Source organism: Asparagus officinalis, chromosome 7 (assembly GCF_001876935.1).
Source record: "Asparagus officinalis chromosome 7, Aspof.V1, whole genome shotgun sequence".
Taxonomy (NCBI): domain Eukaryota; kingdom Viridiplantae; phylum Streptophyta; class Magnoliopsida; order Asparagales; family Asparagaceae; genus Asparagus; species Asparagus officinalis.
In genome coordinates, this window is record NC_033800.1 from 36067982 (window position 1) to 36092022 (window position 24041).

Below are 24041 nucleotides of genomic sequence, written 5' to 3' on the forward strand. Positions count from 1 at the left end.
ATCGACATTAACATCGCGTTAGTGTGAAAAATAAATAAATCTCAAAAAATTAAAAGAGTTGTATTTAGAACCAACTTTTAGCTAGTGTCTAAGGAAAGTGATTATGAGGTATAGCTAATGGGGTGATACCCAACTTAAGATTAGGGGTGATGCCCAATCTTTCGTGCTATAATCTTAAAGAGAAGTGGTTACTTAATTAATGTCCGATAAATATTCCCGGTGAATAGCTCGGAACCCTCCCACCAATCTTGCGCTATCCTGGCTAGTTTAATTGTTGCAAGTATAAATATAAAGCATCTTTAAACTATATCAAGTTCGATTACGGTAAAAGATTTGAGAAATCGTCCATAGTCCTCCATTATTTTAGTTAAATACTATTAAGCTTATAAATACTATGTTTGTTAGCATACGTCAAGGCATAACTATTCTATGGCTAAATAGTATTCATCTGTATATAAAATATAAGGATAACTTAAGTTGGTTATGCAACTTTATTGGCATACGTCAAGAGTTTGCATAAGTTAAATTTAAGCTAGTCAAGAAATGATGGGTACAAACTTAACTAGCATTTTATGATTTTTTGGCATACGTCAAGGTCATAAAAGACTAGGGGTAAAATCATATCAAGAATTACAAGAGTGTAAAAGACAAAAGTTGTCTACCAATTATTAAATGTGTCAATTTGTTGACATACGCCAATGTTGATGCATTCAATGATAATTGGATCTTGATCCCACTTGAAAACAATGAGTTGTTTTCCGATCACCTCTTATAAGGTTTTGAGGGACTCGAAAAATAGTGGGAGGCATAACTTAGATAAAAATAAACCAAATCTATTTTATGTATTAAACATCTGCTAAAATACCTTTTCTCTCTCTTTCAGGCCATCATGTCTGGTTTAAAACTCATATTGAAACAGAACAAGTTAACCGGTCCTAATTACAAAGACTGGTTGAGGAATGTTAAAATTACCCTAACTTATGACAAAGTAGCATATGTCCTCACTGCACCCGAACCTGTTCTAGGCCTAGAACCCACTATAGCGGAAACTAAAATCCGTAATACATGGGATAAAGATTGTTCACTTGCTCAATGCCTCACCATTGCCTCTATGGATTTGGTCCATCAGAGGCAACATGAAAATATGGATATCAGATCCATATTTCGTAATACAGAAGAACTGTATGGCGAGCAACCGCGATAAATGAAGTACGCAGCGTCTAGGAATCTGTTCCAGACGAAAATGACTGTCGGATCTTCTGTTGGGGATCATGTCCTCAAAATGATCGCCTATGTCAATGAGCTTGAACTTTTGAACGTAGGCCTAGATGCAGATAGATATACAGATATCATTCTGCAGTCCTTGACACCAGCATACTCCCGATTCATATCACAGTTTTTGATGATGGATCTGGAGCCCACTCTTCCTGCCTTGCTTAATTTGTTAAGACAGGAAGAAAGTTCTTTGAAAAAGGGACAAACACCAGTCTTGGCTATAGGGCAATCTTCTTCCTCTTCTGGCAAATTGGTTGCTAAGAAAAAAGGAATGAAGAAAACTACTAAACCAAGGAAAGGTGTTAAGAAGGCTGTCAAGAAGGATAAAGGAAAGGAAAAAATGATGACAGCAGAATGCTTCCATTGTCATAAGTCAGGACATTGGAAAAGGAACTGCCTAGAATACCTAGCCTCACTCACCAAGAATAAGCAAGTTGTTGCTTCATCTACAGGTGTGTTTGTTACTCAGAATTGTTTTTCTATAAATCATACATCATGTGTATTAGATATCGGATCAGGATCTCACATCTGTAATTTGTTACAGGGACTTAAAAGTTATAGAAAACTTGGAGCTGGAGAGATGACTATGCAAGTTGGTAATGGTGCAATAGTTGCAGCACTTGCAGTAAGGGATTTTCATCTAGCTTTACCAAATAGAAACGTTTTGATTTTAAAAAGCTGCTATTTTGTACCAACTATGATGTGTAATATAATATCCATATCTTTATTAGATAAAGATGGATATGTATTTAAGTTGGAGAACAATGTTATGAATATCATATTTAATCAAAAGTTGATTGCTTATGGAACATTGTGCAATGACATCTATATTCTTAATCAAAACACAATTCTGAACACTTATCACACTAATAAAAGAAAACACCCAGTTATGAATGACGCTTTCTTATGGCATTGCAGACTTGGTCACATTAATAAAGAAAGACTTGGCGAGCTTCATAAGCATGGATATTTAGATCCATTTGACTTTGAGTCTTATGAGACTTGCAAGTCTTGTCTTAAAGGTAAAATGACCAAGACTCCATTTACAGGAACTGGAGTAAGAGTTACAGAACTCTTAGGACTGATATATAGTGATGTATGTGGTCCTATGTCTACAATGGCCAGAGGTGGCTACTCCTACTTTATTACTTTTACTGATGATTTTTCAAGGTTTGGACATGTGTTTTTGATGAAACACAAATCTGAAGCACTTGAGAAATTTATCGAGTACAAAAATGAAGTAGAGAACCAAACGGGCAAGAAAGTTAAAATTCTTCGATCGGATCGAGGAGGTGAATACTTGAGCTCGGAATTCTTAGGTATTTTAAAAGAGAATGGGATTCTCTCTCAGGTTACTCCACCCTTTACACCACAGCTTAACGGCGTGTCAGAAAGAAGGAATCGTACCCTATTAGATATGGTACGTTCCATGATGAGTAACACTGAGTTACCTTTTTCATTCTGGGGGTATGCATTAGAAACAGCAACATACTTACTGAACAGGGTTCCAACTAAAGCAGTACCTAAACCTCCATATGAGATATGGAGTGGGAAGAAACTACATCTTAATTATATTAAGATTTGGGGATGTCATGCTTATGTAAAGAAGCAAGATCCCAAAAAGTTAGAGGCACGCTCAGTATTATGCAAATTTGTAGGATATCCAAGGAATTCCATTGGATATCAATTCTACCACATCGATGAACAAAAGATAATTGTTTCTCGGCATGCCACCTTCTTAGAGAAGGAATTTCTTGAAAAAGAAATTAGTGGGAGCATGGTAGAACTGGAAGAAATTTCAGAGATACAAAATATTACTGATAAATTAGTGGAACCAGCAAATTCAGTTATACCAGAAGAACCTCAACCACTCCACAGATATCCAAGGCGATCTCATGCACCTAAGACACAATATAATTTTTTAGTTGAAGGTGGCATGTTAGATCACGTCATAGATGATGACGAACCTTTAAGTTATCAGCAAGCCTCTGAGAGTAGGGACTCTGTTGCTTGGCATGATGCAATGAAATCTGAAATAGACTCTATGTACACCAACAAAGTATGGATATTAGACAATGCTCCTAAAGGGGTGATACCCATAGGTTGCAAATGGTTGTTTAAGAAAAAGTTGGGTGTAGATGGAAAAGTAGAGACTTTTAAAGCTAGACTGGTAGCTAAAGGTTTTCGTCAAAGACCTGGTTTGGACTACGATGAAACTTTTTCTCCAGTGGCTATGCTCAAGTCTATTCCGATCCTACTTGCTATAGCTGCTCACTATGACTATGAGATCTGGCAAATGGACGTTAAAACTATATTTCTAAATGGTGATTTAGAAGAGTGTATATATATGACTCAACCAGAGGGTTTTGTAGTCAGTGGGAGCAGTGGAAAAGCATGTAGATTGCTTAAATCTATTTATGGACGGGCCTTCCGAGGTCGGGCAGCTTGCCTTCCTGTCTAGCGTTTCTCGGGCCTGTGTGATGGTTCAGGCCGTCATGAGAAATGGAGGTTTGGACCCCCTGTCTGACGGGTGTTTGCCGTCGCTGTTGGTTAGTTCTCCCAGCGGGGAGAACGTCACCGTGGGTTGTGGCATTGCGGTTTGTGCCGGAGTGAACCGGCGTTTCCTCCGAGGTAGGTGTCTGTGTGGACCGCTTGGCGATCCATCTGGCAGACCCTTGCCTTAGGTGAAGCATCCTGTGTACTGGGTATTCAGATCTATAGAGATAGATCTAAAAGGATGTTAGGATTATCGCAATCTAGATACATTGGCAAAGTGCTAAAACGGTTTAGCATGGAAAATTCCAAGAAAGGTTTTGTACCTGTATCTCCTGGAATCTCCCTGTCTAAAAAGATGTCTGCTCGGACTGATGAAGAGAGGAAACACATGAGTCTAATTCCTTATGCCTTGGCAGTAGGATCGATCATGTATGCCATGTTATGTACTAGACCAGATATCGCTTATTCACTCAGTTTGGTAAGTAGATACCAATCTGATCATGGAGAAGAGCACTGGAAAGCGGTCAAGAATATACTTAAGTACCTTAAAAGGACTAAGGAGTTATTTTTGATATACGGTAAAAATAACCTCCGAATGGAGGTTTTTTCCGACTCAAGCTTTCAGAGCGATATCGATGATAATAAGTCTGTATCAGGATATGTTTTCACCCTCAATAGAGGGGCTGTCAGCTGGAAAAGTTCCAAGCAGGATACAGTAGCAGACTCGACTATGGAAGCTGAATACATTGCAGCTAATGATGTAGCTAAAGAAGCTATCTGGATGAGGAAGTTCCTTTTAGAGCTGGAAGTTGTTCCCACCATTAAAGATTCAGTACCTTTATACTTCTGGATGAGGAAGTTCCTTTTAGAGCTGGAAGTTGTTCCCACCATTAAAGATTCAGTACCTTTATACTGTGATAATAATGCTGCAATAGCTCTGACAAAAGAACCCCGATCTCACCATAAGTCCAGACACATTCTGAGGAAGTATCACTTGATCAGGGAGATAGTTGATCGCCGGGAGATCAAGATTGAAAGAGTAGACACAAAAGATAATATGGCAGATCCATTCACAAAGGCAATTGCTCGTTCACAATTTGAGAAACTTGTTAAGCTATTGGGTATTAGATACTATAATAATTGGCCTTAGTGCAAGTGGGAGTTTGTTAGATATAGGTGCCCTGCAGGTAATTATTGTATATTGTAACAGGACATATATGTATATAACATCCTTGTTCAAAATGATAGTATGCTATTTTGGTCAGATTTATCTGATGTTCTAAAAATACAGATAATGTCCTTAGAATAAATACTAGACTATCAGACATTTCGGATAATGATCGTAATGAAGAAATCTGATTAGTCAGTAACGTATATTCTAAAATGTTCCTAGTTGATGAAGTGTTAAGATAGGACATCATCACTTTGGTTTAGACTAGTGTATGCTTTATTTCTCCTTTTGAAGGAGATGATCAATCTCTTAGATCATTGATGTGAGACATCAAGATACAGTATACAGGTGACTCATTAGTGAATGAGTTGACTGAACGACTCGCCGAGAACATCTAGTTGGTAATATACTTAACTGTCAAATAGAAGTTCTCAAGTGATATAGTACATAGTAGTCTCTTGACCTGAGGCATGAGTGCAATATCTTATATGTCAGTAAAGATGTATTTAGACTTTTACCTAACCACAGTTCTTATTGAATTGTGCATAACGGTTCTTGTTGGGTACATCCCGAGACATAAGTAGATATTGAGATGCCAAGAAGGGATTCGTCTCTCCCAGTATAGGGGTTGATGTCATAAGATTGTTTGATATAACTATAGCCTGGAAATCCTTGGCCAAGGTGAATAAGATAAACTGAGTGTCAGTTTGATCTTATAGGTTATGAGTTTAATATCAATAAACACTAATCAAGCTATTAGGGTTTGACAGTTTGCCATACCCTAGGCTCAATAGTTTGACATGGTTTGACGAAGAGACCGGACTGTACGGTATTATCATTGAGTGGTCCTGATAAAATTGGATAAGCATCTTGCAGACCTTTATCACAACTTATACCCGGGTGGTCTTCATGTGTAGCTAGCACCTCTGTTGTACTTATGGATATGATCCACTACCGAGTTTTTTAAGTTGGGCCCTAGAGTCACACCAAGCGCGTACTTGAATCCTATGAAACACAATTTATGGAGTGATGCGTATGATTGATACGCATATATGATTTCTTCCGGATACACATAAACGGTTATGTATATCGGTAAAATCGGAATGCTATGTGCTTAGGAAATGAATTCCAGTATTTTTCCCATAAAGTTAACTTTTAGTCAACTAGTTGACTTTTTGGTCAACAGTTGACTTTTGGTCAACTCTTGATTTATTTGGTCATATAGTGACTAATTAGTTAAAGATTGGAATAATACTATATACCGTATTTATGAAATACTGTATTAGTGATAATAATTTGGTATTCTCATTTATGAAATACACATACCATGTATAATGAGTCATGAGATGAGTCACTTAGTGGTATGGTTTGAGCACATGGTTTATTAGCACATGGTTTTGAAATGTAATGATTCATAAGATGATTCATTGCATGACTCATTTGATTAATCATTAATTTTTGATCATTCATTGCATGATTCATAGGATGAGTCATTCATATCATGAACACATTTCACTCTATAAATATGAGCTCTTTTTCTTATGGAAAGGTTAATGAAAAATTGGCTAAGTGTTTTTTTCCATAAGAGAATAAAAGAGAGCTCTCCTCTTACTAAACTTTAGCAATCTTTGAGCAAGAGGAAGTAGTAGGATTTTAAGAACCCCGGGGTGGATATCTTGCCTTGTGTCTTAAGAAGACTCCTATTTTATCAAGCCCACTTGAAGACTTGGAGATCCACTACGAGGAGATTTTCTACTACAAGGAGCAAGAGCTAGGGGTTATTCGTTCTTCCATCGAATCACGCTACGAAAGTATGACTTTCTAACTCTTGTATGCTCACTAAATAATAAGGATCATGTTAGATTTAATTAGACGATCCATATGAATATTTCATGCTCTCTACATGCTTAGTATTTTTGTACATACATGTCTTCCGCTGTGTATTATGCATGTAGATATAGCACGATTTCCTTCAGGAATAGCCTTTTTTTACAAAGAGTACAGAAAAGTTGAATTGCATTATATCTTATAACCAAAATGTTTACACAAAACATTTTCATTATATTTTCAAGATGCAGATTACAATGTTTACTAGAATAAGGAAAATATTGAATAGCCCCAAAACCACAATACATTTTTTCAAATATTCAACTTGTTCAATTACATGCTTCAATTCTCTTCGCAAATGCTTTGTTTCCAGCTCTTTTAATTCCGACACTGATTGAAGAGAAGGTTCTTCTTTTCTGGTTTCGCTATTTTTGATTTCTTTCTCATCTTCGGCCCACCTAAAGAATTTGCATGATCTATTTGGGTATTTGGCACAACCCCAAAAAAATTTTCCCTTGTTCGAACCCACTTTGCACTGCTTCAATCGTGTTGGTATATTGCATAAGCATTTTATCTCAGGAGATTTGTGCATACCTCTTTGGGCAGCAGCCATGGCTAAGCACTGTCAAAGAAGAAGACCCTTGGGTAATTTAATTTTGAAGAAGGCACCAAAATGAAGAGGCTCTATGAATTGTTGGAGCTTTCTAGCTTTGTTGCAACTGTAAATTACTCACCCAAGTGGACACAATATATAGATGGTTTTTACTTGACCGTTGCCAGCTCTTTACTTGTGTGCGGTTTTTAAAAAATGACCGTTGTGCTTTGTTCCGTTGGGATTATTGCTGTGAACTAGTTTGGGGGCGGTAAGCTCACCATGGTTTTGACATTCAACTCTTGTTTTGTTGGGGTATTTGTGCATACCAAACATTGGAAATGGAAATTTAAATAGGGATGTGATTTATTGTTTCTAAAGTATGAAACAAACATGTGGAAACAAAGAAATACATTTCAAGGGGTTGATTTCACTGTGAAACAAACAAAATAAAAGAAATACATTTCAAGGGGTTGATTTCACTGTGAAACAAACAAAATAAATAAAAACTGGGAAACACACTGGAAATGTCTTGAAATCATTTCATTTCAATAAATAAAAACTGGGAAACACACTGGAAATGTCTTGAAATCATTTCATTTCTTTATTTCTGTTTTCCCTTTTTTTTCCAGAAATGTACCAAACAGGCCCTTAGGGTTAGGGTATTTGAGGAATGATATGAAAAAACAAGAAAATTGTGAGGGTGAAATGATCATTCCACATATTTTTTGGGCTGAAAACTGGATTTGGTGTTACATAGCAAACATATTACCAAGTAAACGTGGTTTACATAATAAAACTTTAAAGCTAGTAGACATCAATTTGGGTAAAAGTAAATGTGGTTTTGATGTAAAAACCCTATTTTAAAATTAGACTCTCAAAATATTCAACCAAATGCTAACTAGAAGAACTAATTTCAAAATATTTAAAAAACTATGGGGACTAATTGCAAATATGAAGAATGTTGCAAACACGTAAAGATTTAGGGTAGTAATCTACTAATTTGAAAGTATCAAGAGTTTGGGGACTACTTTAAAATATGAAACAAAGTGGAGGACTGTATGGAAAACAATCCTTTTAGTTGTCCCTTTTCTTGACAACAAGGATGCTACACAATTTCTCATCGTCACGTTGTTCGTGAAATCAAAGAGGACCTTAGAGCATCTCCAACCATAAAACTCAAAATGGTATAGTTTTTACACCAAGTTGGTGTAGTTTTTACACCAAATTACTATTCCATCTCCAACCCATTACACCAAATGTTACACCAAAAAGAATATTCCTTTTATTATTCTTATCTTTTAACATTTTTTGAAATTAAAAATATTTAACAAATTATATAATTATATAATTATATAATACATATAATTAATTATAATTATATAATACATATAACAAATTATAATAAACTCCATGGCTAAAAAAAAAAAAAAAATTCACTGCGCCAAAGCTACAGTGCTGCGCCAAATCTGGCGCAGTACTGTAGCTCTCCCCCAAAATGGCGCTGGGGAAAGCGTTCGGTTGGAGGAGGAACAGGAACATTTTTTGCGTCATTTTGAGGGATAGCGTTCGGTTGGAGAAGCTCTTAAATACCAAAACAACTCAGTGCCGATTCGGACTAATTTCTGTGTCCGACAATTGAACTGCTCTCCCGTCTTCGTCTTGCTCGATTCCGACGTCAGCACCACCAGTTGCGACGGCGCCACCTCCAGCTCCAGCCGCTCTAGTCCTTTCTTCCGACGATCGATGCTCTACTTACGTGATCAATGTAAGGTAACATGAACTCGCCAACTTCCGCATTTCAAATTAGGGTTAGGGTTCTCATTTTGAAGTTATAATCTTTAAAATGTTGCACCTTGATTCCTCTCTTCCCCCTTTGGCCTGAGTGAGTTATTGTGGTATTAATAGTTTCGTGACATTCAAGTAAAGATCAGATTTTGAAACGAATAATGATAAATAATATAAAAAAAATTGAACCTGACATCTTTCAACATATCAAATTAGGATTAGAGTTTTGAGCTGATTTCAGTTCTTTGAAGTTATAATCTGTTTAATTGTTGAACCTTGATTTGATAGTAATAATTTACTGCCATCCTACAAGGAATAAGGAACTGATTTTGTGAACCATGTCGTCATAATTCTAATTTTATTTCACATGTCTCTTCCCATTAGAGATCATAACTGTTATAGGAAATATAAGTATGGTGATCTTTTTTGAACTAAACATCCAATGGCTTGAGAACAATTGGAAGACCATGCTGAGGTTGTAATGTAAGCATGTCATCAGGCTTGTGCTTGTAATCAGGGGAGAGAGAGAATGAGAATCTCTGTAGGATCATTGCGACGACTATCTTGGCTTCCATCATGGCAAAGTTCTGCCCGATGCATGCTCTTGGTCCTACTGAGAATGCTAGAAGTGCGTTTGGATGCTTGGCAGCTTTTGTAATTCCATTCTCGAATCTTAGCGGATTGAATTCATCTGCATCATCACCCCACAACTCCTTTTTCCGATGAATTATCGCTATAGGAATTGTTAATGTTGTGCCTTTAGGTATCGCTATGCCTCCCAAGTTCATATCTTTGTTAGCCTGCCTCATCATCTCGATAACAGGGCAGTAGAGCCTTAAGGTTTCCATCAGAACCATAGGCACCTGGAGAAGGACATTATTGAGTCATTGAAAAAATCGTTTGATGATTGTTTACATAAAAATGTTGTTTGTGTTTACCAGTTTGAGCTTGCTTATGGTGTCTGAATTGGGCATTTCTGTTCCGCATTCTCTGACAACCTCTCTTCTTAACTTGACCTGCCATTTTTTATTTGTGCTCAACAAGAACATAGTCCAAGCTAGCAAGTGGGAGGTTGTCTCATGCCCAGCGAAGAAGAAAGTCTTGCATTCATCGATGATCTCATCTGTGTTCAAACCCAAACCATTTTGCTTTTGAGCAGACTCAATCATCAGTCCAAGTAAATCTTCGCCGTAGCCTGAATCCTTGGAATTTAACCTCTCCTGGATGATGTTATGTAGGGTATCCCTCATTTTATGTTCAAGCTTCCACTTCTGTCTATTCCTCTTTGTAGGAAGATAACTGTTAAAAAGAGAGCATGTAATTGGAAATAGGATTGAACCTTTATCCCTTTAGTCTTGTTATTACAAAATCAACGTGAAGATTACCTGAATCCAGGTATGTGTACATCAAGGATAGTAGCTAAAGTAAGCATCTGGAGCTCCTTCTGTGCATAAAAAACTTCCTTTCCCTCAATGTAACTGCTCCCAAAGGCAGTATGGGAGATCACATCTGCTGTTAGCTCCTGAAACTGCCTGTTGACCTCGATGAAATTATGCTCCATTGAACTGTTCCCTTCAGTGGGAGTTATGTGACTTCGCCAAGTATCTAGCATTGACAGAGTGCAGTCTGCCATCCTTTTTGTCATCATCTATAAACCACAGTCCAAGTGTAGCTAAGCTTCCTTCAGGGTTTCTTAGTACTTGAAATAAGGTAAACTATAAGTTATTGCATTATAAGCGAGTGATATAAAACTCAAATGGATTCTTTCACAAGGTTGAACTGTGATTTACAGTAATTACCATCAAGAATGAAGAAGATTACGGGGTAGGCTGAGCATGTGAGTTTGGCTACGGCAAATATTTTATAGTGATTGTCTCAAGAAAGCCTTCAATGGATTCTTTAAGCCCTTAAATGTCATATATATTGAAGGAGGAGGGACTCAGATAAGGTTGTTTGACTTCCAAGACTCTTAAACCGTTAATTGTAGTCAACTTTGTTACGCTAGGTGTAAAGAAAGTGTTCCTAAGGATATACTTTCCTGGTTATCAGAAGTACCTTGGCCCTTTTTACTCTCTTTGTTTTAATTTTTTTGATTAAATAATTGCTGCGAACACATGATAAAGGTTTATATGCAACTCAAAGCTTAGAGTTGGATGTCTTGTTTTCAATCTTTGTTTGCAATTCTCTATAAAAATATATTGGTTTTCCTTTTCACTAGCCTCTTTCATGTCTAGGTAATTTTTGAGGATTCATGTTCTTGGTTTTGAACTTAAACTGCTTGAACTATAAGGTAGGGTCTACAACATACAATTGTGGTGATAGCCATGCCACTAGCCTATAAATTTCAATCCAGACCTTGAAATCAAACTCGTGGTGTCTTCTATATCCTGATCACCAAAAATGTCCCAATCACTAAGGAAGCGGTTTAATAAGCTGTTTTATTATATTTCTCTTAGTATTGCCTTTACTTATTGAATTAATGGCTTAAAGATTAAAAGTAAACTGATTATTTAGTTCATTAAGAACTGAAAATTAAACTTTTCCAAATTAATATAGTCACATTTATCTTTTGAAAACTTGCTTTACGGACACTGAAACAATGTTGTTTCTATTGTCAGATTGCTTAATTTCATGTCATCTGTTATATATATGCATGCATCTTCCCGTACACATTCACACATAACTACATGTGTAATAATTGAAACAAACTTAAGAAACATTCCCAACTGTATCATGGTCCCTGATATCTATCTAATTAAGCCTATCATGTTTATATCACATACCATAAAAGTAGCATATCTCGTACCCATCAGGAAACAAAGTGCATCATGAATGTGATAACACTGTATAAGCCTTCCTTCTTTATGATTTCTCTATAAGGAATTTAGCAACAGCAAGAGGATTGATGTCAAATTGACTAGCGTTGATAAAATATTTAAATGATTCGTGTACCCTTATTCTTAACGATGGAAATCTTGACCGAGCACAAAAATTTTACCTTGAGTTAGCGAATTTGGGAGGTTATACATTTATAACTTATAAGCAGGTTAAAACTTCTCTTACCAAGTTGTAAAGGGTTTGGGTACGGTTATGATCTTTCTAGCCTTTGTTTCTTGAAGGTAACTATGTATTCCTCAAGTTAATACACCACATGCAATAAATATGTTAGTGATCAATTCTTTGCATTTATTCACATTTGATAGAGGTTCAAAACTCAGGTACTATTGTTCTTTCTTCTAATATAAAAATTACTAGGGCGTTTAAATTAATATTACTAGAAAAACTAGGATATTATATAAATGTGCAACAAGCAAAATTAATAGATTGTGAATCCTATCGGAACACTTCCCGAATGGGAAGTGATATTGTTAGGATTTTTGTTAAAATGAATACAACGATAAGTTATGATATGGTTAGTGATTATAGATGCCTGGTGGATCGTGAACTTCAATGTTAATCATATGTTTTTGAAGCAAAAAATTCCTTAGCTCTTATACAACGTACGTGTATTGATATTGATCCAACTATTAGCGTATCAGATAGGGGCTGAAAAAATTCACCCGTTTACTAATAAGGTAAGTTAATATCAACAGTAAGTGAGTTGATCTGATAACCACTTGAATTAAAAGGAGCAGATGCAATTGCCACCCCCACTCATTCTTTATATTCCAGATTTTAAATAAGAAAATGATGGTGAATTTCAAATTATATCACAGTTAAAATTGATACATTAAAAAGAAAAATTCAAGAGATAAGCTAAGAGAAACACTGGAATTTGAAAATATTTTTGAAAGTATTTGCTAAAAGTTGTGGTTGGAAGTTAATTGTTTCATAAAATTTTTCTTGGTTGTAATATGATGAGGTTTATTGAGAATATGTTAACACTTTTAAAGGAATATATGGTTAAATAGTTACCATGGGACTACTAAAAGTTTGTAGGAAAAAATATTTTAACAGAAATTTATAGTAGAACCTTATGAATCTTTCCCAACATCTTTTTTAAAATAATCATTATATTATACTTCGATATATATGTGTGTGTAGAGAGAGAGATGAGTATTCTTGGTACTAAGAACAATTTTGTCCTGGGTAGTGAGATGGCTCATTCTAATCCAATTATTTGGATGGTCCCCTACTTGAAGATGTTCCCTTCCCAGAAAATGAGCAGATGAGAATGAGCCACCTCGCTACCAAGGACCAAAAAATTACTCATATTCCTTATATATACGTGTGTGATCATAGAATAACTACAAGACTAAAGGAAATTTTCTATAGAATGATTATAATACCAACACGGCAACAATTCTTTAGGGATTAGAATGTTGGGCAAATTAAAAAACACGTGCACAAAATGAGTGGAGGAGAAATGAGGATGTCATTATGGTATTGTGGATATACACTAAAAGATAGGATATTAAATGAATGCATCCGTGGTAAATTAGAGGTTTCTCCTGTTGATGATAAAATAAGAGAGGATCGACTAAGATAGTATGGTCATGTACAACCTATGATGCATGGGTACGCATACATGTATAGGTTACGAGAAATTTATAAAAGGTAGAGTACGGGGACATAGCTATATAAATATTTATATACACACATTGTATATATTGAAATTAATAGTTTATATTAGAACAAGGATGAGAATTAAAATTCCTATAACATTTTTATGTTTCTTTTATTTTGTGGATTATAAATTGGAAAATCACTAGTTCTTGAACTAGACATCCAAATGAGTCCCATTCAAAAATATAATTCAGAACCTGACCTATATTCAACGAGTTTTAAAAAGTGGATGTGAAGTGTAGGATATATGTCCAGAAAATGTATGACAATTATTTTAAATCAAAACATATATTGTATAATTGAGTACATGCGCAAATAAATGTATGCATATATGCGAGGAATGTCCAAGGAGATTGGGTAGGGGTACAGGTATAGGTACGTGTCGGGTACGTGTACTACTTTAGATTAGAAGTACCCATCTAACATAGTGTACAACAAAGACCACTTAGTGCACCGGTTAGGAAAATTGATAATATTATAATTAATGGGGATAAGAGATATAGAGGTAGACCGGAGAGAACTTGATTGGAAGCAATTAAGAAGGGTATGATAATGATTAACTTAACAGAGGAGGTGCCTTGTTGTTGTTGTAAAACACATAGATAAAATTTTGTCAAAATAAGGTTCATTGTACATTTTAGAAACTAAAATTTCCTCTTGTAAATTTTTAAATCATGACTTGGTTTTTTTATCATGCATATGCCATATGGTCTCTCGCTCATATCAACATGCCTTGATACTTTAGGGTAATAATTGGTGTACCATATTTAAGAATTTCATGATAATTTTATTTTTGTCAAACTAGTTTAATCAAAATTTTAATTGCCGCTATGTAAACAAACAATTTATCTAATCACGAATCCAAACAAGAGAGATAAATCCATACGTATTAAGCATCAATTTCAACACATGCATTAAAAGGGTTATGCCTGAAAATTTTTTATTACAAATTGGTTGAATAAATAGTTTCCGTGACTCACTACACAAATCTTTGACAAGTTATTTTCATTTGCTTGTGTGCCAATATTCAAAATATTTAAGGCTTATTATCATATTCTCAATGTCATGAATATGATCAGGAAAAAAATCACATACTAGAATCTTATTTTGACAAAATGTTATCTATGTGTTTTAAATATATATTTCATATTATGATATATAATGATTATTTTACAATAAATATTTTGAAAATCACGATTCATATCATAAGGTTCCACTATAATTTTTGTTAAAAATAATTTTTCCTGAAAACTTTTAGTAATCCGGTGGTTACTATTTAACCACATTTTTTTTTAAAAGTCCCAACATATTCACAATAAACTCCATCTTGTTAGAACTCAAAAAAATATTTTGAAACAATGAACTACCAACACAAAGCCTTTAGCTAATACTATTGAAAGATATTCAAATTTTAATGGTTTCTTAGGCTATTAATTGAGTTTTTTGTTTTTTCAATGTATCTATGTCAACTGTGGTATAATTTTAAACCACACTATTTTTCCTATAAAGCGGATGCAATTGCCAACCCCACAATGTTAAAGGTGCAGCAAAGGTTTGAATCTCAGAGACCAAGGATAAGAAAGGAAGGATAATTTGTCTAAGTGCGTAGCTGATAAAGGGAGAACTCTGACTAATCTGTCATTTAACATGAGGTTACTTACAAAATTCAATGCATTTGTATCAGTGTTTTGGAGCGCTTGGTTTCTTTAGTACTCAACACCCGTAGTTTTTAAGGGTTCATAAAGTTAAGCCATTTCAGAACATGTTATCTTCTATATTACAGTATTAATTTAGTGGTGATATTGACAAATGGTTGAGAATAGGATGAGATGAAGCTGACCTTGAGCTTGTCCATGGTGAAAGCAGGGCTGACAACCCTCCGATGTCTAGCCCACTCTGCGCCTTCAGTTAAAACCAATCCCCTGCCCAAGAGAGCCAATATACCGGGGTGTTGCCTACTCTTGGTGTAGAAACCAAACTTGTTTGAGAGCACTTGTTTAACCATCTCTGCATCAGTGATGCAGACCCTTGCTTGTGTTCCAAACCAATACAGAAAGGTTTCTCCTGTGGTAAAATAGATGATGAAGAACAGAGAGAAGTAATTTTGCATGCTTCCTGAATTTCAAGTTTCCTGAAGGGTAAATTTCGAAAACTCCCCTTACGTTTGGCCCTTCTTTGATATAACCCCTTAACTATTTTAATTCTGAAACCCCCTGACCTTCTATTCCACTAAACACGTTGGAGGTTATTCACTTTACCCACCAAAGTAACATTGTCAAGTTGAACCTGTCATTTACCAAGTGTGTGACAGAAAAAGATGAAAATACCCCTCAGTCCTATAAAATTTAATGGAAAAAAGACTGAAAGGATGAACGAGAGTTTTGTGAAATCAAAATAGTTAAGAGGGTTTATCACAAAAAAAGACAAGCTTCTTTTGGGTTGGGGGGTTGTGAAATTTACCATTTCCTGAAGTATGCCAAAAAACGTATATGGTTTCCGGTACATATATGGAAGAGTCATACCATATTGATGTATCCACTTGTAATAATGGGGAAGAACTCTGGGAGTGAAATCATGAGAGTGGATTCCCATCTCTATCTCATTCGCTACTTTTTTCAAGTTCCTAATCTCTTCAAGACTACCTGACCAGAACTTGTACTTAGGTCCACTGACTCCTTGCCTCTTGAACCTCATCGTTATAAGAAGTGGCCTCCATGTTAGAAATGTCAAGACCCTCCAAAGGCTTGAGACCAGTATAACTCCAAAAGCTCCCAAGATCAGACCAAGATAGCTCATCTTGGAAGGCCTTTAGGTTTGTATTTGTGTTAAAGGTTCGAATAGAATGCTATTTATAGCGTAAGTTGCTGGTCAACTGCAGCTTTGGTGATGAACGCAAGGAGGCTGAGAGCCTGAGGTCTTGTGAAGAGATGTACGTGCATGTAGTCATCGATTCGTTTGAGATGAGAGTTTGGATCGTAGCAATGCATTGCATTAGGAGATTTTGGATTGTAGCAATGTTCATCCAAGCAGTAATTGCTTATAAGATGATGACAGAAACAGCTCCAAGCTAAGATTGGCAAGTTTTGAAGGTTATAATAAGCAAGAAGTTGGTATCGTTCTTAAAATAAGTGTTTGAAATGTTAATTGAACTCCATTTGCTTTGATTGTCCAATTAGTTGCTTTCGTTGGATTGTTTTCGTGCTTTTGGTTGCTTTGATCTGACAAATTATTAACAGTTAGGATGCTTCTAACAATGCTTTTGCCTGATTGTTTGAGATGAGATTTAGGAGTAACAATGGCAAGTTACTAGGAAAATTTGGAGTGTAGCAATATCATTCGAGCACTAGTTGCTTAAGAGGATGATGACAGAAACAGGTACGAGCAAAGATTTCCAAGTTTTACCTGGACAAACAAAAAAAGAAAGTTGGTGTTGTTCATAAATAGGTGTCTGAAATGTTTTGATTGTCGAATAACTTGCCTTCGCTTCCATTGCTGTTTTTGGCTGCTTTTCTCAGATGTATTATAAAATTCTCTGATTGTCAATCTTTTCTTAGAGCTTCTTGTGCTAAACCGATGTATTATGTCTTATTCCCTCACAAAATTCCTGGTCCTGAGCTTGTTGTCAAGATCCGACGTATTATGAGTTTTTCTACCTTTTTTTTCCTCCTTAATTGATGGAAACATTGCTTTCTTATGCTAATTGTTAAGTGGTTATAAATCATTGAAAATAGAGCAAGAATCTCGATTGCACACAATTGTCAGCTTACTACTGTTATTAATTGTTGTGTTAACTAGACCAAGTACATAAGCTGCAAAGGGTGACTCCTGAGGGCACAAAAGTTAACCTGTGCCTGCAATTAATCAGTAACAAAATTCAAATGTTAATTTTACCACAAAAGGTAATACTTACTGTTAAATTTAAACTTATGTTAAATTTCTTATATTAGTATTTGGACAGGATCATCACATTGTGACAAAACTTAACTACTGACAGGGGGTTTCTTCTTGGTGGTCTTGGAAGATTGACCCACGAACACTGCTACAGGGACCCAAAATATAGGACCATTGGAGGGAACATGTGAGGTGGCCCCCTCTTATTGCATAATGAGCTGACCATGTCAGCTCATTATGCAATAAGAGGGGGACACCATACCTGTCCCCTCCAATGGGTCCCATATTTTGGATCTTTAAGGCATTTTTCTTTGGATAATTTTTATGGGACACCTGATGTCAAACGTTAAACTTCTTTAAGTTGGACGCTCGGGCCCCCTCGCCTAAATGGATGGCAGATCATCTTAAAACGGTTGTGTTTTCTACCTCTAGTGGGAGTCTGAATTTCATACCCCTGTCCGCTCCGCACGTGAGTGAGATGTTCTATACCAATTCATGGAGATAGTGAGTATTAATTTCAAGATTTCTCCCATGATTACTATAGAACCACCCGCTAGCTGGCATAGAGGGTTGCTCCGATATAATCCATGTTCCTCTAGACTCTAGCTAAGTGCTTTAATTAGAAGTTCAAATGTCAATGGTCTTTTGCCTGTAAGCCCAAAGTTTACCTACATTTATTTTAAACGCATCTAGTTTCAAAAAATCGAGCAGTTTCTCAACTACTCTTAAACTCAAAATATCCTATTAAATTATTTGTAAACCTGCACCATGTATTTCAGCTATTCGATATATCGTAGTAACAAAACAATTAAAAATTCTGAAAACATACTTCTAAAGAAAGCAATTTTCAGATATCTGCAACCTGAGCAACGTATGGCAACTTACAGCAGTATATAGCAAATTACAACAGAATAAACATGTAATAACAAATTACAACATCTTACTACTAATTGTAGCAACTTACAACAAAACATAGCATTACAAAAATATAAAAATGTAGTTTGATTTTTGTGGTACATTTTGAGAAAGCATTTTTTTTGGGATTTTTAAAATTTTACTTGTTGGCTTTTTTGGCAGAAGCAAGCGTACACTCGATGAAAACCTCATTGACATGGAGATAAGATTTAGACTGATGTGTCATGTGATATCAATCGTGGGTGTTGAAGTAGGCGATACAATATCATTTATTTTACTCTCTTATTGTTGGGCTTGAATCGTAGAATTATATCCTTACAAGATTCAGCTTAGGTTTTATTCTCGAATAACGCTTTCTATAATATCAATCTCAATAGTATTTTTTGATTCTTTAGTTAAATACAGAAACAAAAAAAAAAACATTTATTCTAATTTTTTGTGGTCAGCAATATGAATTATACTCTTCCATGTGATTTTGTTGAAGATTACCAACTCCACTGTAGTAAGCATTATATATATCCTTGTTAATAATAATTAGCCAAGTTATTTCAGTTCAATATATAGGCATTCTTTCTCCATTAATTATAACATTACTTATTGCTCCTCCTAATTAGCACATATACTGTAGTTTCAACTGTTATTTCAAAGCAAATATTAAATATGTTTGTATTTCACAGTACAAAACTAAAAAAATTTATAAGTCTTATATTTTGAAAAATCATTTTCCTGTTCTAGTTTAGATTGCCACTAGTCGCGAACATATCATTTTTTTCCGCTATAGTAATTCCGATTTTTAAATGCTACAGTATTTTTACTATTTTTTTTGGATTGCTACAGTTCCCACCTGTGCTACAAATTTTAAAAATGCTACAGCATTCCCCTTAGAACATGCCTTGTCCAAATCTAATAAAATGTGTTACTCCCTTAAATTAGAAAAAAGTGAGTACCGGTAATTGTATCTAGTGGGCATACATGGAAGAATGTTGTCCTACTTTTCTTTTCTTAATTGATGGAAAATCTCTTTATAGTTGTGATAACCATGCAAAATTCTAATTTGTTGAAACGAGATCAAATATCTTGACTACACATATTATTGTCAGGGTGAATCCTGACAATTATTGTGTTAACTAGGCTAGGTTATATCTATCCATTTCTCTTATGCACTCATTGAATTTTTCTTAGGTCATATTATTACTGTCTCCTCACTACCAAATGGTTAGTTTATCTACCACCCAAAGTATTTATCACCTGGTCCAACACTTATTATATGGTTACACTTATACATGGTCGGTGTTGATTTTTAACACATCTGACAAACATGTATTATTTTAAATATCCTTGATATAGCTGATATATTGGTCAATATATCCTTTTATAAGAATTGCTGCAAAATGATATGCTATCGATATCCTTTCACATTTTTAGGCAATTTTTGACTGATTTATCCCTAACATGGCCTATACATGTACCGATATGTTGGCCGATATATCTACAATATGATAGACTAGTTTTTCAGTTAATACAACAAGCTTTCTTTGTTAAAGATAAAAAAATAGTTCTGAAAATTTCTTTAATGTTTCAAAACAAAAAATTTAGCCTTTTTTAGCAAAATTCTAAAGGATCTGTTCCCTAAGATTCTAAAATTGGCTAGTGATCCTAAATATATATTATTTACATTTTTGTATACTTAGGTTTTATTAAGTATGTATAGATTGTATTTTAGAACATTATATTATTTTTGCACATGATTTGATATGGTATTCTGAAATTTACTATATATCCTTAATATTTCCCTAATATCCGTTGTGATATAGATTTTGGCTGTCCGATATTTCCTCGATATAATGTTTAAAATCTTGCAAACAAGTTAAGCTTCCATCCCCTGGACCTAAATGATCGTGTTCCCACTCTTGTTCCCATGTGCATTTTTTGAAAATTCCTAAACTGACTATGTTTTCTTTCTCTTCATTCTCTCTTCTCTCTTATCTCTCATATGTGTTGGATTTAAATCTAATTAAATCTAATTGTGGGCACATATGATTAATCAATGTGTATTGCTGTTTTTAAGGATAATCCACTTAAAGTGATCAATCAATTTGGGTTAATGGATATTTAAATAAATCATGTGGTTATATGTGCAGATACCAGATTATAATTGTAATTTGATAAGGGGTCAAATTATAAATGTACAACACCTATATATATGGGGTTATGATCCCTAATCTAGGGTTAGCCACTCTCATTCTCTTATCCTCATCTAAAGAGATCCCAAGGAGAGAAACCCTAAGGTTAGAAGATCATCAAAACCCTAATCAGGTTTTCCTCAATGGATTCAGGTATATGCTTTCGCACCTTTTGATTCTTGTTAATCTCTTTGAATCAATCATGGTTTTAAGGTTTAGATCTCAAATATTAGATCTAACAAGTGGTATCAGAGCCATCGTTGATTTGTTCTAAGAGATTAAGATTAAATTTAGGGTTCTTTGATCTTAATGTGTTTTATTCAGATCTGTTCACGGATAAACAATAACGTTTGTTGATTTTTTCGGATGAACAGTAACATTTATTATTTTTCGGATGAGCAGTAACATTTTTTTGGATGAACAATAAAGATTTCCTTTTTTGTTTGGTTTTTCTTTCAATTTTGAATCAAAAAAAGGTCATCTTTTATTCTGGATCTGATTTTGAAATAAAATCGAGGAATTTTTGGATCTATTTTTGTTTGGTCGTCGATCCCATGCTCCTCGCCGGCGAAGTGTCGCTGGCGACCTTGCTCTCGACTCCGATGGTGACGGCGGCGTTAGGAAACCCTAGGGTTTCGACCTCTGGGTGCGGGAGCAATGGCGGCGGCGGTTTCAGATTAAACCCTCAAGGGGTTCGTGCGTGTGAAAACGTGGGGAAATTAAGGAGGTGGTTACCTCAATTTTTGGCAAGGCTTGAAAGCTTCAAACGAACTTCGCGTTCGTTCTAGGGTGAGCCTCGCGATCAAATCAAACGAACTTCGCGCTCGTTCTAAGGTGAGCCTCGCGCTCGATTCAAACGAACATCGCGTTCGTTCTCAGGCGAGCCTCGTGCTCGATTCAGACGAACCTCGCGTTCGTTCTTAGGCGAGCCTCGCCATCAGGGGCATAGAATCCGAAGGGATTACTAAGGCTGCGATAATTTCTGCTAACATCAACTCAATTCCCATGCTCAATGGGACAAATTTCAAGGTTTGGAAAGAGAACATATTAATTGTTCTTGGCTGCATGGATCTAGACCTTGCATTAAGAACTGAACAACCTCAACCTCTCAATGCGGATAACACTCCTGATGCAAAGAAGGAGTATGAGAAGTGGGAGCGTTCAAATCGCATGAGTCTTATGATCATTAAGCGCGGCGTTCCGGAAGCCTTCAGGGGCATAGAATCTGAAGGGATTACTAAGGCTAAAGATTTCCTTGCCGAAATTGAGAAGTGTTTTGTGAAAAACGATAAGGTAGAAACAAGGACACTTTTAGCTCGTTTGATTTCAATGAAATATAAGAGCAAAGGAAATATCAGGGAGTACATTATGAAAATGTCTCATATTGCTTCAAAGCTTAAGGCACTTAAACTCGATCTTTGTGATGAGTTATTGGTGCATCTGGTTCTGTTGTCTTTTCCTGCACAATTCAATCAGTTTAAGGTCAGTTATAACTGCCAAAAGGAGAAATGAACTCTAAATGAGCTCATTTCATACTGTGTGCAAAAAGAAGACAGGTTGAAGCAAGATAAGACTGAAAGTGCTTATTTGGCTTATGCCTCTAAGGATAAGGGCAAGAAAAGAAAGAATGATAATGAAGCTGATAAGGGTCCAGTTCAGAAGAAACAACATAAGGATAATCAGGGTTGTTTTTTCTGTAACAAGCCTGGACACGTAAAGAAGGATTGTACCAAATATCACGCCTGGCGTGCTAATAAGGGTACGTTCCTTACTTTGGTCTGTTCTGAGGTTAATTTAGCTTCAGTACCTAGAATCACTTAGTGGTTAGACTCTGATGCTACTACTCACATAAATGTTTCTATGTAGGGTTGCCTGAGCTACCGAAAGCCAAGTGATGTTGAAAGACACATCTTTGTGGGCGACGGTCAATCGGTAGATGTGAAAGCAATTGGGCATTTTAGGTTGCTATTAGGAACTTGTTCTTATTTGGACTTAAAAGATACTTTTGTAGTACCGTCTTTTAGACGGGATTTGATTTCAGTTTTTGTATTGGACAAATCAGGTTATTCTTGTTCATTTGGAAACAATCAATTCAGTTTATCTTTTAATTCAAATATTGTGGGAACTGGTTACTTGAGTACTTATGACAATCTATATTTGCTCGATACAATTACTTCTTATAATGAATCATTGCATGTGGAATCACGTGGTACAAAACGTAAATTAAATAAGAAAAATTCGGCGACATTATGGCATAAGCGCTTGGGTCATATCTCAAAAGGTAGAGTTGAGCGTCTTGTGTCTAATGACATTTTGGATTCCCTTGATTTTTCGGACTTCGACGTATGTGTTGAATGTATCAAGGGAAAATAGACCAAAGTTAAGAGATTAGGTGCCAACAGATCGTCGGATGTCTTAGAATTGATACATACGGATATTTGTGGGTCATTTCCTACGACATCTTGGAATGGTCAATAATGTTTTATATCATTCATAGACGATTACTCACGTTATGGGTACCTATATCTCATTCATAAAAAATCTGAGTCTCTGGACATGTTCAAAGCCTATAAAGCTGAAGTTGAGAATCAACGCAACAGAAGAATTAAAACCGTTAGATGTGATCATGGTGGTGAGTACTACGGTAGATATGATGGTTCAGGTGAACAACGTCCAGGACCATTTGCTAGATACCTAGATGAATACGGTATCGTCCCACAATACACAATGCCGGGTTCACCTAGCATGAATGGTGTAGCTGAAAGATGAAACATGACTCTTAAGGATATGGTAAGAAGTTTGATTGCTCATTCTTCTTTACCAGAGTCACTCTAGGGAGAAGCACTAAAGACAGCAGCTTACATTCTGAATAGAGTACCAAGTAAAACAGTTGTTAAAACACCTTATGAGCTTTGGACTAGTCGAAAGCCCAGTTTAAAACACTTACATATTTGGGAATGTCCACCTGAGACAAGGCCTTATAGGCCAAATGAAAAGAAATTTGACTTCAAAACAGTTGGCGGCTACTTTATTGGGTACTCTGAACGCTCTAAGGGCTATAAGTTTTATGATCCCACACTCAGGAATATTTTTGAGACGGGAACAGCAACATTCTTTGAGGATGTTGAGTTTGGGGGGAGAAATAAGGTCAGAGACATTGCTTTTGAGGAGGAATTGGCTTCAGATCCAATCCATACAGTTACTTTTGACAATATTCAAGTTACTATACCTGTTGTTGCTCAAGAAGTAAATCTGGAACCTTAAAATGACAATGTTGATCAACTCCCTGTTCCAGAAGAACAAACTTAACAACCTCAAGAACCAGTGCCATTAAGGA

The 24041-nt window shown here is 35.7% G+C and overlaps 1 protein-coding gene and 1 long non-coding RNA gene across 2 annotated transcripts; one reads left to right on the top strand and one right to left on the bottom strand.

Moving 5' to 3' along the window:
* Nucleotides 8807-18900, top strand: LOC109849626. Its single transcript, XR_002249185.1, has 2 exons — nucleotides 8807-9134; nucleotides 18684-18900. It is a non-coding gene; the product is annotated as an uncharacterized LOC109849626 (long non-coding RNA).
* Nucleotides 8868-16996, bottom strand: LOC109849625 (cytochrome P450 709B2-like). The gene is made up of 5 exons (XM_020419480.1): nucleotides 16238-16996; nucleotides 15556-15779; nucleotides 10535-10797; nucleotides 10088-10448; nucleotides 8868-10012 (listed from the first exon to the last, which is right to left on the bottom strand). The coding sequence occupies exons 1-5, from the start codon at nucleotides 16509-16511 to the stop codon at nucleotides 9581-9583; spliced, it is 1554 nt and encodes a 517-aa protein (XP_020275069.1). The 5' UTR covers nucleotides 16512-16996; the 3' UTR covers nucleotides 8868-9580.

What these genes read in the sequence shown, in the direction of transcription:
- LOC109849625 (XM_020419480.1), bottom strand. Translation starts at nt 16,511, where the DNA reads ATGAGCTATCTTGGTCTGATCTTGGGAGCTTTTGGAGTTATACTGGTC. An exon ending in CAAGTGGATACATCAATATG is followed by an intron (nt 15,780 to 16,237) that starts GTATGACTCTTC and finishes ATTTTACCACAG; the next exon opens with GAGAAACCTTTCTGTATTGG. An exon ending in CCATAAGCAAGCTCAAACTG is followed by an intron (nt 10,013 to 10,087) that starts GTAAACACAAAC and finishes GTCCTTCTCCAG; the next exon opens with GTGCCTATGGTTCTGATGGA.